Source organism: Loxodonta africana, chromosome 3 (genome assembly GCF_030014295.1).
Source record: "Loxodonta africana isolate mLoxAfr1 chromosome 3, mLoxAfr1.hap2, whole genome shotgun sequence".
NCBI lineage: Eukaryota > Metazoa > Chordata > Mammalia > Proboscidea > Elephantidae > Loxodonta > Loxodonta africana.
Genome location: NC_087344.1, coordinates 23,861,424 through 23,874,648, shown reverse-complemented (window position 1 = coordinate 23,874,648; position 13,225 = coordinate 23,861,424). Strand labels below are relative to the sequence as shown.

Genomic DNA, 13,225 nt, shown 5'->3' with positions numbered 1-13,225 from the left:
TTTGGAAAAGGAGGGTGAGAAGGATTGTACAACTTGAAGAATGTAATCAGTGTCACTGAATTGTACATGGAGAAATTGTTGAATTGGTGTATGTTCTGCTATGCATTTTCTCAACAACAGCAACAAAAAATAAAATAAATTATTAAAATAATAATCATAGCATCTAACATCAAGTAGTTAGCTCTAGGCCAGGCAATGTGCTGAACTCTATACCAGTGACCTCATTCCGTCCTCATAAGATGGCTGTGAGAAAGAGGCTAGGATGCTACCATTTTACGAGACAGGAGACTGAGACTCAGAAAGGTTAAGTAAGCTACCCATAGTCATACAGCAAGAAGGTGGTTGGGCTCCAGAGGCCTGGTATCCAAGGCCCCGCCAGACCTGGCCCTTTCCCAGCCCTGAGCTTCACCTCTCATTCTGCTCCTTCCTCCCCGCAGGCCAGTCTCCTGTTTTCAGTTCTTCAGTGCACACATTCTTTCCAGCCTCCAGGCCTTTACACATGCTGCTTCCACTGCCTGGCTGTTCTTCCCCCTCCCCTCCCCACCTGGCCTGTGAAAAGAATATCTAAGGGTGAGGGTGCCAGAGAAAGGAGGTGCTGACTCCAAGATTCCAAGTCTGAGGCCTGAGTGGTGAGAGGTTTTGGGGGGCACCTCAAGGGGCTGCTTGGAAGAAAGATCAAGACCCTGAGGGCTGCCCTGCCCCCAACCTACCAAGATAGTATGTGGAGCCATCACTCACCCCAGGCCTGGGATTAACCCAAGCTGTAAATGGGGTCTCAAGGGGAAGGAAGAGGTCAGATTTTCCCAGGGAGTTCACCAGGTCAAGGGTGAGCAGGTGAGAGGAGACAGGCGTGGCCCTATCCAGTCCTGCCCAGTGCCTCAGCACCAGGTGTCTCCCGTCCCTCTCCCAGCTGCCTTTACCCTTCCTAACTCAAAGCTTCTTCCCAAAGCCTTGTAGAGCCTATAAGAAGTACACTAGGCTTTTGCTCACGCTGATTCCTCCGCTGGGAACACCCTTCCCCACTGCTTTTGTAGTAGTCTGGCATCAGCTCGCTTCTGCTCCTCAAGGAGGCTTTCCCTGCTCACAGGATCTAAAATAGTCCCAGTCACTCTTGTAGCTCACTGTGATGTTTTGTTTACAACACACACCACTACCAGGAAGTCTTTTATTAACTTGTTTATGGAATTTTTTTTTTTAGGTTAGATTAGTATGTGAGCCCCTTATGGGGAGGGGAGAGGGTGTGTCCCCATTTTCAGTTGAGAAAACTGAGACTTGGGGAAGTCATCTTGCCATCCATGCTTCTGGCCTCCCAGTCAGAGATCTCAAACTCAAAGATTGTCAGGAGCCAGGATGGCAATCTGAATGTCCAAAGCCACCTGGTGGGGTGTCCTGGGAGCACCTGAGGGCTTCTCAGCAGATGTTTTTATTTTTTTATTCTGAAATAATTTTGGACTTACAAACAAGTTGCCAAGATAGTGCAGGGATTTCCCATCTATCCCTCACCCAGCTTCCCCTCGTGTTAACATCTTACCTAACCACTGTGCAATGGTCATAAGGAAGAAATTAACCTTGATACATTACTACTAACCAAACTACAGATTTCATTTGGATTTCCCCATGTTTTCCTGGTCCAGGATCTCTCTTCCAGGAAGACCCCTGTTTGTATTTGGTCGTCACGTCTCCTTAGTCTCCTCTAGTCTGTGACAATTCCTCAGTCTGTCCTTGTTTTTAATGACCTTGGTGGTCAGGTATTTTGTAGAATGATCCTCAGTTTGGGCCTGTCTGATGTTTTTCTCTCATGAGACTGGGGCTTTGGGTTTCACGTAAGAAGATCACAGAAGTGAAGCGCCCTTCCCTTCATATCATATCAAGGGGTACGTGATAGCTACATGACATTACGGGGATGCTGACCTTGACCTCTTGGTTAAGGTGGTATCTGCCAGGTGTTTCCACTGTAAAGTTACTATTGCTCCTCTTACCACACATCATTCTTTAGAAGCAAGTCACTAAGTCCAGCCTACCCTCTATGAAGGGGGAATTAAACCTCACCACTTGGAAAGAGAAGTATCAAAGAATTTGTGGGCAAAGGTTAAAACCATCACCAAAAAAAGCAAACCAAACTCATTACCATCAAGTTCATTCTGACTCATAGGCCCTATAGGACAGAGTAGAACTGCCCCATAGGGTTTCCAAGGAGTGGCTGGCTGATTTGAACTGCTGATCTTTTGGTTAGCAGCCACTCTCTTAACCACTATGCCACCAGGGATCCAAAACCATTGCTTTAACTAATAAATTTTGGCGGGGAGAGCCTTAAAGACTACGTGAATTTCCTATTTCTCTTTAAAGTGCTGCCCACCGATTACGGCATTTATCAGCAGGCCCTGACTGTGATGGTTCTTTCATCACTCATTCTATGTTTATTCATTGCAATTCTTCTGTAAGAAAGATCTGTCTTTGCCCCCAATTATTAATTTGCTTATTAATAATTTACTTATATCAGTATGGGCTCATGAGTATTTAGTGTATTCTTTGGGGTGTAATCTAAAATGATTGCTATTTATTTTGTTGTTCAAATTGTTCCAGTTTGGCCGTTGGGAGTTCTTTCAGGTTGGCTCTTGTCTATTTTTGACATTTTGAGTTTTGGGTTTTTTTCCTAGTATTTTCTGGCTCCAAGCTCATCTTGTGTTTTCCCTGCCCCAGCCCTAGAATTAGCCATTTGCCCAAGGAGCCCTAGTTCCTCGTTTTGGAGATGGTATTAGAAACCAAGTTTTGAGTGCTAGGTGTACTCATTGCTACTGGAGTGTCATTGCTTCTGGGGCCTCAGCAAAGTTAGGAAATATGTGTGTGTATGTTAACTCAGGGTTGCCTCAGAAGAATGGCTTGGCAATCTACTTCCAAAAATTCAGCCACTGAAAACCTGATGGAGCACAACTCTACAACACACATGGGGTTGCCATGAGTCAGAATCAACTGGACGGTCACCTCAACTGCAACTGGTTTGGCTTTTTGGTTATACTAATCCGTGTACACATATACATATGTATCTGTATTTACTTTTGTGTCTATCTACAATGAAAACTGTGAAAGCCGGAACTCAACAGGACTGCCTTGTTTTTCCAGGTCTCGCAAGTTTTCTGCCTTTGACAGGGTGCAATCTTACCACTTTTCTTCACTTGTTTTAGCGGAAAATATATAACCTTTCCTTTCTCTGACATGTTTCCGCCTTACACTGGTTTTAGCTTTCACAAGATTTTACCGTGTCTGCATATAAAACCAAAAAAAAAAAAACCCATTGTGGTCCAGTCAATTCCAACTCATAGTGAGTGACCTTGTAGGGCAGAGTAGAACTGCCCTATAGGGTTTCCAACGCTGTAATCTTTATGGAAGTAGACCGCCACATCTTTCTCCTGAGGAGCAGCTGGTGGGTTCAAATCTCCAACCTTTTGATTAGCAGCTGAGTGCTTAACCACAGAGCCACGAGGGCTCCTTTATCTGCATATACAGTATATCAAAATAAACATGAGTTCACACTGATAGCCCTAGTCCGGCATCACAAGTTTAAGTCTAGTATTCCCTCTTTGCTTATTTGTAACTTCCTCTTCAACAGTGAGTCATTATTTTTATATTTACTTAAGTAAATATTTACTTATTTACAATATACTTACTGGAGCCCTGATGGCACAGTGCGGAAGAGCTTGTTCAACCCTAGCATACGAGTAGTTTCAGAATTGTTAGCGTGTACCATGTAAAATATTGAATATACCATTGGCCATCAAAAGAACAAACAAACCTGTCTTGGAAGAAGTACAACCAGAATATTCCTTAGACACAAGGATGGCGAGACTTCGTCTCACATACTTTGGACATGTTATCAGGAGGAATCAGTCCATAGAAAAGGACATCGTGCTTGGTAATGTAGAGGGTCAGTAAAAAAGAGGACGACCCTCAACAAGATGGACTGACACAGTCGCTGCAACAATGGACTCAAGCATAACAACGATTGTGAGAAGGGAGCGGGAGCAGGAGCAGGCAGTGTTTTGTTCTGTTGTGGATAGGGTCGCTATGTATTGGAACTGACTCGATGGCACCTAACAACAACAACTGCTGTGAAAAACAAATTTACCAACGAGAGTAAGGGTTTCTTTACAGTTCAGAACAATTTTTGACAGGGAGCCTCACTGAGCTGAACAAAGACGCCTTGTAGGTAGGGTCCAGTTTGAGACCCCCAAACTCTGACTGCTCTGGTTTCTGGCCCTGGGAAAGTTGTCAGCACACATGCAGCTCTCTGTTGCACATTTGTGCCTCTGGCCTGTGTGCAGGCTGGTGAGGAGGTGAATGAATGAATGAGAGGCTCTGCAACAGCACTCTGGGTGGGGCCAGGGTCTGAGGGGCCATGGGAAGCATTTTGCTCTTTCAGGGGTGCGGACTTGGCTTGGTGAGAGTGGGCACAGACCTGGCGGGACGGACCCAGCCCCTTGGCAGCAGAACTTGCTAGGTGGGTATGCCAGCCCAGGCATGCATCTGACGGGCAGGTAGTGGCAGGAACATGGATGCCAGGGGTGCACTTGGCCTGGGATGGGACCAGGTTGGGCTGGGGGTGGGGGGCTGGCTGGGTCTGAGACTAATCCCCTCTTAATTCCTCACAGGGATACTCTGGTGACCAATAGTAGCCACAGCTAACCCTTATTGGGCTCTCAGTGTGTGCTGGGGCTCTGTTCCAACCACTTCTTACATCCTCAACAACAGCCCTTGGAATCAGGACTGTTTTAGCTCCATTTTACAGATGAGGCCACTGAGGCTCAGAGTAGGACATCACTCACCCAGGATTGTAGATCACGAAGTGGCTGAGCAGGGATTTGAACTCTGGTCTCCTGGCTCCAGGTTCTGTGCCCTTAACCCTTACACAGCTCTGGACAGAAGAACAGAGACAGTCCCTGCCTTCCTGGAGCTGAGGGTCTAGGACAGAGTCATACAATAGGCCAGATGATGAATAAATGAGCCACGGAATTTCAGATGGTGCCAGTTGCCATGTGAGAGCTTGTGTGTGTTGAAGGAGAGAGGGGTAGGGATCAGGGGAGGCCTCTATAAGGAGATGACTAGGCAGGGGAAGGGTGTTCCAGGCGGAGTGGTCTGCAAGCCCAAAAGTGCAGAGATGAAAGGTGTAAGGAGCTATGAGGAGGTCAGTGCACTGGAGGGAGAATGGGAGGAGAGAAGTTCTGAGAAGAGACAGATCTGGAGGGCCTTATGGGCCAAGGTGAAGACTTTGGCTTTTACTTTGAGTGACATAAGGAGCCGTGGCAGGGTTTGGAGCAGGGGAGGAGGGTGGCCTGAGTTTTATGAAACATCCTGTGGCTGCCGGGTATGGAAGGGAGGGTAGGGGTGGAAAGCAGGAAGGCGTTCAAGGGGCTCCAGGCATCTGGCCCAGGGGCTGGAGCCTGGGTCCCCAAGGGCCCAGTTCATGGGAAAGAGGGGCAGGGAGGCGGTGGAGGTGAGGGGCAATGGGCCCGCGACCCGCAGGCCGGAAAAGCTCCCCTCCTCCACAGGGCCCCAGGGAGGCGAGGATGCCGCCTGCGAGGTGTGGAGAGGCCGCTGGGTGCGGCTTCCCCTTTGCTGAAAGAGATCATATATTGAACGCCTGCTGTATGGCAGGTGTCGCCCTCCCGCGCTGGGGATCTCCAAGTTCACCCCAGAGGGCGAGGACTGGGGCTTGGTCCTCAAGGCTGCGGTGTGCCAGGCACCGAAGCGTTAATGCCCCCTCACCGTGGGTGTCGCCGCCGAGCCTCATTGGCAGCGCTGCCCTCGCGAGCGGTCTTTGATTGGTCGGAGCAAGCAGGTGCTGTCCAGTACCCCTCTTCCCCGAAGAGAGCAGCGGGCACTGGCCCTGGATCCGCGGGGCCAAAGGGAACTGTCCCGGTGAAGGTCGCGGCGGCCAGGCCCAGTCCCACCGCCAGCCTCTGGCACTGGTCTGAGGATGGGGGAGCTGGGCCCGGCCCGGAAGCTCTTGGGACCTGGGGATGGGGGTGCGGGCCCAGCTGGGACTGGCCAGTTGGAGAAGCAGCAGCCTAGGAGAGGCGTGGGAGAGCGACACCAGCAGAGAAAAACACAGACAGCACGGAAAGACAGAGACTGAAACAGGGAGAAACAGAGACCAAGAGATAGGCAGGGTGAGACTCTGAGAGACGCGACGAGAGAGACACACACAGTGAAAGAGACAGTCATTCTTTCAGTCACTCGGCAGGCACATATTGGGCACTGGCCGTGTTCCTTGCAGTACCCACGACAGACACAAAGCCCTGTCCCCGTGGAGCTGACAGGCTGGTGCAGACGCAGCCCAGAAACACGGTAAATGATTAAATCACATTGTCCAGAGCGACAAGGGTGGAAGAGACGGCGGGAAGGAGAAAAACCCAGGCCCCACGGGATCGGATGAGCCAGACCCTCCTTATCTCTGGAGCGGGAAATTCCCACCAGGCTCCTGCCTGCGCCTGCCCTTCCCCCACGAGCCCTGGGACAGGGCCCAGGAGCCTGAGGGGAGGGGGTTCAGGGCACAGCCGTTCCTGTTGAAGACCTCTCTCGTCACCGGCGCTGCCCGGGGCCCTCCCGCGACGGGGCATACTTGGGGCCTGCCCAGGCTCAGGAGGGAAGTGGGCGGAAAATGAGGACAGGCCTGTATCCGCGCGCGGGAGGGCACCGGGATCCCTCTGATGGGGGCAAGGGGCTGAGTCCGGGACCGCCCCTGCTGGGGAACCCTCCACCTCCTGGTCTCCAGGCCCACCAACGCGACGGAGCCGGGGAACGAAGCCCAGGATCAGAGCGGGAGCCGAGGGTTCGCCTGTGCCAGTCGCCGCCGGGGCGCACTCCGGTTCCGCGCCGGGTGGCACAGGCTGGCAGCCACGGGCTGTGTGCCCGGGCCCCAAGGGGAGGGGGCAATTGCTTCCGACCGCTGGGTCCTCGGCCTCGCGGGCCCGCCCCGCGCCTGTCGGATCCTGTCCCGCCCCCGCGTAGCGTCTGCTCACTCGGCTCCGGTCAGCGCGGCGACTGGGGGCGCACCGCCGGGCACAGGGGTGAGTGTGCTGCACCGGTTCCAGGGGACGCGGGGCTCGGTCTGGCCCGGAGGGGGTCTCGCTTGGTGTTATCACGGTCTGCTAGGGCAGCGCGCCTTGCTGGGATTTCCTGGGTCTTTCCCGGCGGCCCCCAGGGAACTAGAAGCCATAGTCGCTGGGGCTAGGTCCGGGGCCCTGGGTAGAGGACGTCTGGAATCCGCCGGCCTTGCCCCCTCTGGGCCACGCCACTGCAAGCTTCGCTACCTCAGTCCTGCCTTCGGGCTAGCAGGGCGAGGGACGATGCGCCTCTGTGCGGGTGTACCCATCAGAGCATGTGTAGCCCGGGTCAGCGTGATTTAGTGCCTCACCTCCCCACAGCTCAGCGTAACTGAGCCATTGACTCCCTATCCGTCTGTATTCATTCCCGTGCGTTTCCCTGTGTGCGGCTGAATTTGTCTGGATTCCATTTGTCCTTGCTATGTGTCAATAAGTCTGGTCCCCTCATTAGGTCTCGGTTTCCCGAGACTGAGCCACCATTTCTGCGTGGATGCATTTGTGTGGGAGCGTACAACCTTTGTGCCTGCTCATTGTGAGCATCGGTTTCCTCATATGCAAATTGGAATAAGAGGAAACTCGAGGGCATTAAAGGGTGAAGCCGCAGATGGGAGGTGTTATTATATCTAATGACATGTGTGACCCTCGGCAAGAGTTTGTACCATGTGGATCCTGTCTGCTGCCCTCCAGCTATGTGTCTGTAAAATGGGTACATAGGATCAGCTTTCTCACGGTTTGGAGTGGATGAGGGGGTTTGGGCAGGAAAGAGCCCTGTAGACTGTGGGGCTGTGGGCCCGAGGTTGAGGGATGTGGTGTGGGTGGAGGTGGTGAAATGGTGGTCTGTGTGACTATGTGTCCCCATCTGCGTGTGGCTGAATTTGTGTCACTGGGTATCTCAGCCTGTGTTGCTCTGTTGTGTGAATGCATCTGTGTGCTTCCATGGTGGTGTGTGACTGTGTGTTTTGGCCTTTCTCTGTGACTATGTGTGTCAAGGAGTCCCTGAATTTGTGTGTGACCCTGTCTGTTAATGATCGAATATGCCTCCGGCTATCCCGGCTTGCTTGTGAATTATCAGTGTCCCTTCCGCTTGAGTTTGTCTGTCTCCATGGGCACCCCCCTTTCCATCCCGAGCCCCTCCTTTGCTCCGGCGTGCGTGTGGGGTAGTGGACAGGGATGAGGGCCCCTTTCCCAGAGCCGCGAAGTCACACCCGTGCCGCTTTCCGCAGGCCGCGGGGACAGCGCGCGCGGGGGATGGCCAGCCTGACGCCGCACCCCACCTCTCTGCAGCCTTGGGGTGGGCGGCCCATGGAGCCCGGGCTGCTGCGGCCGGCGCCGGTGAGCGAAGTCATCGTCCTGCATTACAACTACACCGGCAAGCTCCGAGGCGCTCGCTACCAGCCTGGCGCGGGACTGCGCGCCGACGCCGTCGTGTGCCTGGCAGTGTGCGCGCTCATCGTGCTGGAGAACTTGGCCGTGCTGCTCGTGCTCGGGCGCCACCCTCGCTTTCACGCGCCCATGTTCCTGCTCTTGGGAAGTCTCACGCTGTCTGACCTGCTGGCAGGCGCCGCTTATGCCGCCAACATACTACTGTCCGGGCCACTTACGCTGCGTCTGTCGCCGGCGCTTTGGTTCGCGCGCGAAGGCGGCGTCTTCGTGGCGCTCGCTGCGTCCGTGCTGAGTCTCCTGGCCATCGCGCTCGAGCGCCGCTTCACCATGGCGCACCGGGGACCCGCGCCCGCCGCCCGTCGGGGGCGCACGTTGGCGCTGGCGGCCGCCGCCTGGGGCGCGTCGCTGCTCATCGGGCTGTTGCCGGGGCTCGGTTGGAACTGCCTGGGCCGCCTAGACTCCTGCTCCACAGTGCTGCCCCTCTACGCCAAGGCCTACGTGCTCTTCTGCGTGGTCGCGTTCGTCAGCATCCTGGCCGCCATCTGTGTGCTCTATGCGCGCATCTACTGCCAGGTGCGCGCTAACTCGCGGCGCCTGCGGGCGCGACCCGGGGCTAGCGGGGGCGCCTCGGACCGGGCGCGTCGCACGCCGCGCACGCTGGCGCTGCTGCGCACGCTCAGCGTGGTGCTCCTGGCCTTCGTGGCGTGCTGGGGTCCCCTCTTCCTACTGTTGCTGCTCGACGTGGCATGCCCGGCGCGCGCCTGCCCAGTGCTCCTGCAGGCTGACCCCTTCCTGGGCCTGGCCATGGCCAATTCGCTTCTGAATCCCATTATCTACACGTTCACCAACAGCGACCTGCGCCACGCGCTCCTGCGTCTCGTCTGTTGCGGCCGTCGCCCCTGTGGCCTAGGCCAGGGTGATTCCAGGCGGCCCGGGAGCGAGGCTGGGGCTTCCGGCGGCCTGCGCCAATGGCTGCCTCCCTGCACTGATGGCAGCTCCAGCCACTCTGAGCGCTCGTCGCCCCGACGGGATGGGCTGGACACCAGCGGCTCCATTGGCAGCCCCGGCGCACCCATGGGTGCCCAGACCCTGGTGCCCATGCCCACTGCAGACTGATGCCTCAGGCCCGCCATTGCCTTCCCTAAGAGCTATTTTGCAGACTTTTTTGCTTTAAATAAAGGAACCTGTAGGAAACGCAGCCGAAGACACAGGGCAGATATATTAATTGAAGTCAAACCCTATTTATTGAGTGCCTACTGTGTGCCAAGCTCTATATTAGTCACTAGGGACACAGCAGTGAACAAAACAGACTACATCTTGCCTTTGTGGTACTGAAACTCTGGTCCAGGAAGAAATAAACGCGATAATTCCAGTAATAATACAATCATGGTGTCAGTGATGGTGGTCACCTGAACAAAGGGCACTTCAGGAGGAAGGAATTGCAGGTGCAAAGGCCCTGAGGCTGTTGTGTTCAATGAAAAGCAAGGATCCTGGTGTGTCTGACAGAGAGTTGGTGGGGGAGTGCAGGAGGAGGCAAGGGAACAGATTGTGTAGGGTCTTGTGGGGGAAGGGGAGGACTTTGGTTTTGCTCTAAATGAGATGGCAACCATGGAGGGTTCTGAACAGAGGAGCCAGGTGACCTCGCTCGGGTGTTCACAGGCTCCCTCTGGCCACTGTGGAGACAGGCTGTGGGGAATGAGGTGATGGTGCTGGCCCAGGAAAGCCATGATAGGAACACCAACCAGGCTCAGACCAAGCGGTTACCGTACAGATTTTGGAGGCAGTGAACAAAATTACCAAGGAATTGGGTATGGGGTGAAGGAAAGAAAGAAATCAAGGATGACTCCCCACTTTAGAGGCAAGGAAGCCAGGGACAGGGCACCCCAAAATTTGAGAGATTCAGCCAAATCCTGTCTGAGCACAAAATTTTCTTGAGTGCAGTGTCGATCCCTCATTATAAAAAAAATAATAATAAATTTAAAGTTAATAACATTTACAGTTTATTGACGGCACTGGGCTTTTTGGTTTAGTCGCCTTAACAAATCCTAGGCTGAGGACACACATTTGGTTTTTTTCTCACCCTCACAGCAACTTTGCAAGGTAGATTTTGTCACCTCCATTTGACAGATGAGGAAACTGAGGCTCCAAGCAGTGAGCACCTTGCTGCAGTGTTTTCAGCCGGGATTCCAGCCCAGGCAGTCAGGCTCCCAGGCCCAGGGGGCCTCAGGTCTAGCGTCTGGCTCCTCCCGACGATCCCAACCGACACTCCCAAACCCCAGGGGTCTGCATTCTCAGCCAGGGGTACTACCAGGCCCCTTTGTGCCCATAAAAGGCTCCAGGCACGCTGGCCACAGCCCCGGCACGTCCCGAGGAGCATTCCTGACCCCTGAGTTGTCGGCGGCCGGGGGAGGGGTGGGGGGCGTCGGGTTTTCACTGTGGTGTGCCACCTGGTGGGAGGTCTCGGAACTGCAGGCAGCCAGACGGCGGTGTTTTTGCAGGGCCGGGGGCCTGTCCTGGGGACCGTCTCCGCGGGCCATACCTGGGCCGCCCCCTGAAGGTTACACGCCTGAGAAACCAACCTGTTTCTTGAAATATACATACACAAGCTTGGGGGTCACGGTCCCAGGACGCTTCTGGGACTGGACCCAATTCCACCCTTGCCCTAGTGCCCCTAGTCCGGACGCTCTTCTAAACTTCCAAGGGAGTCTGGGGCCTTCCCAGACATTTCACCCCATTGTTCGATGGCGAGATGGTAGGGGACTTATTGAATTGTTTACATCTCACAAAATTGAAAAACAAACAAAAAAAACACCCATTTCCCTTTCCTGGATTCGATCTTGGGAAACTTCCAGAGCTGTCTGTGAATAAATAAGCTGAAAGGAGTTTTGACCATGTAATAATAGGTCTTGGAGATTGTTGCACGTATGCACATTTTATTCTGCTTTGTTCTTATATCTTTTTTTTTTTCAGTTAAACATTCATAGAGTAAATGTCTAAATGTCTTGCTCCTTTTAACCGATTGCATAGTATTTCACAGCATGGCTGTAAAAGAAAAGCTGTGCCCATCACTTATTAAGCCACGTCCCCATGGAGTGACATTTGGGTTGAGTCCAATCCACACTATACACAGGGCTGCAATAAACCTCCCTGGACATACATCCTCCTGCACGCGTATCAGTGTATCTTGGATAAATCCCTACGAATGGCACTGCTGGGTCACAGGGCGTGAAGGTTTGATTTATAGATAGGCAAGGTTGCCTTGGGGCACGTGCGAGGAGGGTGCGTGTTTCCCCACAGCCTGGGCACTCAGCGTATTCGCCGACTATGAAACAGCGCTCCCCACCCCCGCCGCCCCGGAGAGGATAGGGACTGTAGTTTCACGCAAAGGGGTTGGGGGGGAAACCCCACACCAATTTCGGGCACCAGTTTAATTTCAGATCCTGGTGGCTTACGGAATCCTTTCGTAGACCAACAGCTCTTCATTTCAGCGTCTCCCCAAACTTCATCCCCTTCTATTACTTAGTTTTCATTTAGATGGACTCCTTTTAAACTAAACTTAAACACATTTATTTAAAAGTTAACTTTATATCATAAACGGTGCAAATGGCTGTTTCAGTTATCTAGTGCTGCTATAACAGAAATAGCACAGTGGGTGTCTTTAACAAACAGAAATTAATTTTCTCACAGTTTAGGAGGCTAGGAGTCCAAATTCAGGGTGCCGGCTCTTGGAAACCCTGGTGGCCTAGTGGTTAAGTGCTACAGTGCTAACCAAAGGGTTGGCAGTTCGAATCCTCCAGTCGCTCCTAGGAAACTCTATGGGGCAGCTCTACCCTGTCCTATAGGGTCACTGTAAGTCTGAATGTACTCGACGGCACTGGGTTTGGTTTGCTTTGGCTCTAGGGGAAGGCTTTCTCTCTGTGTAGGCTCTGGAAGAAGGTCTTCGTCTTTTCTGAGCTTCCTGGGTGATCTTCATGTAGCTTGGCATCTCTCTTTCCTTTTCTGCTTGGTTGTTTAGTATCTCAAAAGAGACTGACTCAAGACACACTCTACACTAATCCTGCTCATTAACATAACAAAGACAACCCATTCCCAAATGGGTTATAACCGCTAGCATAAGAGGTTAAGCTTTGCAACACGTATTTTTGGAGGACACAATTCAATCCGTGATAGTGGCAAATCAGTATCCCTTGCCATGAAAAATAATTGTTCATATCTATTGGGCGCTCGCCTTCGCATTTAGTCCTTACAACAACCTAGCCGGTAAAAGGTCCTATTATTTTACCATTTTACAGGCAGGAAACTAAGAGCTGCGGGAGGCAGAGCCGGGGTTTGAACTCCGGCAGGTGAGCTTCACGCGTCTCTTAATCAGAGGTAATAAATAAAGACAACAAAATCCCAACTATGCAGGTAATTCTGGCGGGATCCTGCGTGCGCCAGAATGCGAGGCCTGTGCCGTGTGCAGTTACAGGGAGAGGAGCAGGTCGCGGACAGCAACCCTGCGCTGGGACGCTCTGGCCACGAACTCAGGATGGAGCAACAGCGCTCAGGGGGAATGGTCCCGGCGGGCCCGGAGCCCCGCTGGCCTCGGATGGGCGCCCCGCACCTGAGGGAAGGGCGGGGAATCGCGGCTCCTTCCCCACCGCGCCCTCCCCACCCTCTCCCCGCCTCCTTCCCGGGCGTCCCGAGGCTGCCCCCCACGCGACGGCGGCGACCCCGCAGGCTGCGCCGCCCCGGATCGGAGG

At 53.5% G+C, this 13,225-nt stretch overlaps 1 protein-coding gene across 1 annotated transcript; it reads left to right on the top strand.

The window, feature by feature from the left end:
• The first annotated feature begins 5,862 nt into the window (after positions 1–5,862).
• S1PR5 (sphingosine-1-phosphate receptor 5) lies at positions 5,863–13,105 on the top strand. Its single transcript, XM_064280650.1, has 2 exons — positions 5,863–6,342; positions 8,324–13,105. Exon 2 carries the CDS (start codon positions 8,349–8,351, stop codon positions 9,597–9,599), a length of 1,251 nt encoding a protein of 416 aa, XP_064136720.1. The 5' UTR covers positions 5,863–6,342; positions 8,324–8,348; the 3' UTR covers positions 9,600–13,105.
• The last annotated feature ends 120 nt before the right edge of the window (positions 13,106–13,225 follow it).